This window comes from Phytophthora parasitica, assembly GCF_000247585.1.
Source record: "Phytophthora parasitica INRA-310 unplaced genomic scaffold supercont2.12, whole genome shotgun sequence".
In the NCBI taxonomy this organism is placed as follows: Eukaryota; Oomycota; class Peronosporomycetes; order Peronosporales; family Peronosporaceae; genus Phytophthora; species Phytophthora nicotianae.
Genome location: NW_008648998.1, coordinates 733,246 through 736,841, shown reverse-complemented (window position 1 = coordinate 736,841; position 3,596 = coordinate 733,246). Strand labels below are relative to the sequence as shown.

Here is a 3,596-nt window from a genome sequence, read left to right as displayed (position 1 = left end):
CAGTCAATTCGAAACTTACCTGATACCCACTACTTCCTCTCGCTGCAAATGATTACAAGAATGCAATATAATCTTGGATAGGTTCTATACACTGTAACAGGATGTCTTTCAGTTCTTTTACAGTGGAGCAGTAACCCGCGCACGTTTGTGTCGCAGTGCTGTCACTTCCTGTTCGAATAATGCTTGGTCTGGTGCCTCAACCCACAAAGAATGGCTGTGGCCACCATTTCAAGAAAGCTCTGCAGCAGTTTCTGAATAGCGGTGCCAGAGCTACTGAAGTTATCCCCGATTTTGGCATGGGCATTTCGAAACATTTCGCCGTCTTCGATTAGCTTTAATGCCGCGAGAACTTCTAGTACAAGCGCATGGGATGGAAAAGTTGATGAGGATCATCCAACAAGGTGTGGCGAACACCGCTGGAGAAGCAGAACGACCAAGTGGAGTACAAGCAGCTGGAAGATGTAGACAACAGTTACAAGCGGTTGCAGTTGAAGGCAAGGTTGAAGTTGTACATGTTGCATGTGAACGAGTAGAAGTTACCCACTACTAGACCAAGGAGACGCCTAGAGTGCAAAAACGATAGGAACACAGAAGTACGAAGGTAGCTAAACTCACTCAATCTCAATTTACCTGTTCAAGAATAACCTGGTCCAGAACAAGAAGTGCTGATTGATAACTGCGAAGGCATCTTGCCCGAGTTCTTCAGCGACAACTACTCTGCCTAGTGCTACCATACAATAGCGTGACGACGCTACTGCGACATTTAAAAGCTACTCCACGGTTAATGGCATCCGTCTTAGCATAGCTTCGCCTTGGATAGTTTCTTAGAGCGCTCAGATTTGATATCTACATGCAGCGGAGAAAACAAAAAGTATACGGCTGATAGACTGACAAGGGGTCCATGCGCTTATGTTGCTGAAGCGGGAGCTTTGATCAATTTTGAGTGGAAAGCATAATTCCACCCGCACGCCGTACAGGTTTCGCGACTGAAACTCAACTTTAACAATGTTAACTGTTATTTTCAGGACCAGCTCGCTGGTCAATGACTAGAACAAGAACACCATACAGATTCAGTGACAGTTTGTTTCATTAGTATCAGACTCGACGAACTTAAAGCTGCAGCGGACCTGGAGGTCTCTATTAGAGGAAATTTTGACGAAAGAGATTGTTCATGTACGAGAAAACCTTACTGAACGGGCTCACCACCGAACACCACGAATCTAGAATACCTGACTGATACAACTCCGGATCATCCATGATGGCGTGTACCACGGCTTGTGTACAGGCTGTATCAATCCGCATGCTACACCTGAAAGACCTCACCGTTTCTCGCCACTCGCAGTATAGCAACGATAAAAGTAAGCCACTCATTATATCGAACCGACCGGTATAGCAATGAAGCAATTATCTTTTTCGAGATTCTCCTAGGATCCACTGCTCATTCTACTGAATCTTCAGGCGTAGATAGAACGTCCAGGCGCCGGGGGTCTACTAATTACAGCTTATGTAATTGGGTAGGAGTCGTACTGGATCGTGAGGGTCGAATAACATTTAACTTTTCGTGGCTGAGGGATTTTCCTTCCTTCGCAATACATCGGCGTACGAACGGTCTTTGAACGTAGCGGTATCGGGCCGTCACAGTTTTTTTAGGTTATGGTATACGAGACTTATACAAAGCATCATTGCAATCGATGTGTGCGTTAAATTGGCGTTGGTTCGTAAGGATACGCTTGATAATACTCTTGTTTAGCGTGCTTGTTCAACTTGGACCATCGTCGGAACGTTTAATATAACGAATCGCATTGGTTAAAAGTTGTTACTGTTAAACAAGTTTGAGAGCATTTTTGCTAACATGCAAATTTCATGGCTTCCTCCGGTGAAGAACGACTTTGTATTGTACTTAAGTAGGGACTTTAAAGGTGGAATGTAGGGATTAGCACAACAGGTGAATCAGACCTTATCGAGTATAAAAGTGGATAAGGAGGAAGTGGTTGCGGCTAACGAGGGAAACTCTATATCGCCATTGTCCATTCGGCTCGTCAATACATATACTGTACAGTAATTTGTCTCAATAGCACGTTCATATACTTTTATAACCTTTAAGACGATGTCTAGATCTCCATTACTATTCATATGTTTTTGTAGTGAATCACACAGCTATCATATAATTTACATGAGGAATGGATTCCAGGCCGGACCTCGCTATTGAGGCACAGTACTGTACCTCATGTTCAACAAGTTTTTTCCAGTTCGTATGAATACAGACACAGTAATGCGATTGGTAGTTGCAGCCAATGTGTCCACTAATCATGATTAACTGATCTCGAATGATTCCGAAGGGGTGGCTATTCATCATGTACCTCTGGTGTCGGTAGCATAACTAACAGACAACCTAGCTTAGAGAGCTTCGCTTAAAGTGGTATTGCATGGCAGGTGGGGGATCCTTTGTGGTTTATCGGAAGTATCCCTCCCGTCTTGTGGAGGGGAACATAGTAACGTACTTCATAAGGTGCTAAATAATGGTGATTGGTGTTCCATAGCGAGTCACAATGACCAAAGTCTTAAACGCGTCAACACCCCGACCACAAAATCCCAGCTACTATGCATTGTGCCAAGCGACGTAATCGGCTGGAATCGGATCGAATGACTCAGTCACGATGCTGTCATTATGCAAAGTACTTCGCCATGAACACCTTATCGTAATCCGAGCCCGAGATGGCAGGACAGACCACGATATTCGAATTCCTCGATTCAATCGACGCTAGTTTCATAAGTGTCCGGGTTGCATCGGCCATCCGCAAGAAACAAAAGAAAGGCAATCCGGGGAAGCCCACCGCCATTCGCGAGCGTGAACGAGTGCCATACTCGACAGAGCTGCAGTGGCGCAAGAGAGATGAAACTCGGAAACTCCGCATCCAAGCACAAGTGTTAACCGATCATCTTACTCAGTTGAAGAAAATACGGAATGGACGTCTCGAGAGTAAGCCGGATCTCACTTCAGGAAATCTACCTCAAGACATGATAAACTGGCGAGGCGAGGCTGCCGTTGCTTGAGAGCAGAGAAAAATCGCAGATCAGATGAACTGCGAACTTAAGACGATCATGGTAAACCAAGAATGTGTCCGATCTTCCATCCTCCAATTGCTCACGAAAACTAGTGCTCTCAATGTACGGTCCACCTACGAATACGCTATCCACGATGAGGTGACGAAGCTAACCTTCTGTTTTGAGTAATGTTAAGGAAATGGACGTGGCCTTTAGTCACAAGACGAAGCCTCGACCCAAAATTCCACTACTTCAACACAACTTCCGCGAAGAGATAATGGACGAGCTGGTGAGTAAGTTAAACAGCATGTATAAAGAGACATCTACGGTGTTCCCTACTGTGGACAAGTCCACTTGGGTCTCTTACCGTTGCCAAACCTTCCCTCTTTTCAACTGTGTGGAGATAACCTCGAGTACGTTCTGTTCCAGAGACTGGAGAGTTACTGTGGAAGTCCGTCCACCACTACGACTCGCAAGAATGCTGCCAACGCCGTCGGATACGTAAGTTTAGTTTCTCGTTTATTCATTGCTTATTGTGTACGACGGACGTA

At 45.1% G+C, this 3,596-nt stretch overlaps 1 protein-coding gene across 1 annotated transcript; it reads left to right on the top strand.

The window, feature by feature from the left end:
• Positions 1 to 2,715: 2,715 nt before the first annotated feature.
• PPTG_07570 (hypothetical protein) lies at positions 2,716 to 3,054 on the top strand (the record flags this gene model as incomplete). The annotated part of the gene is made up of 1 exon (XM_008901846.1): positions 2,716 to 3,054. The coding sequence occupies one exon, from the start codon at positions 2,716 to 2,718 to the stop codon at positions 3,052 to 3,054; it is 339 nt and encodes a 112-aa protein (XP_008900094.1).
• Between the last annotated feature and the right edge of the window lie 542 nt (positions 3,055 to 3,596).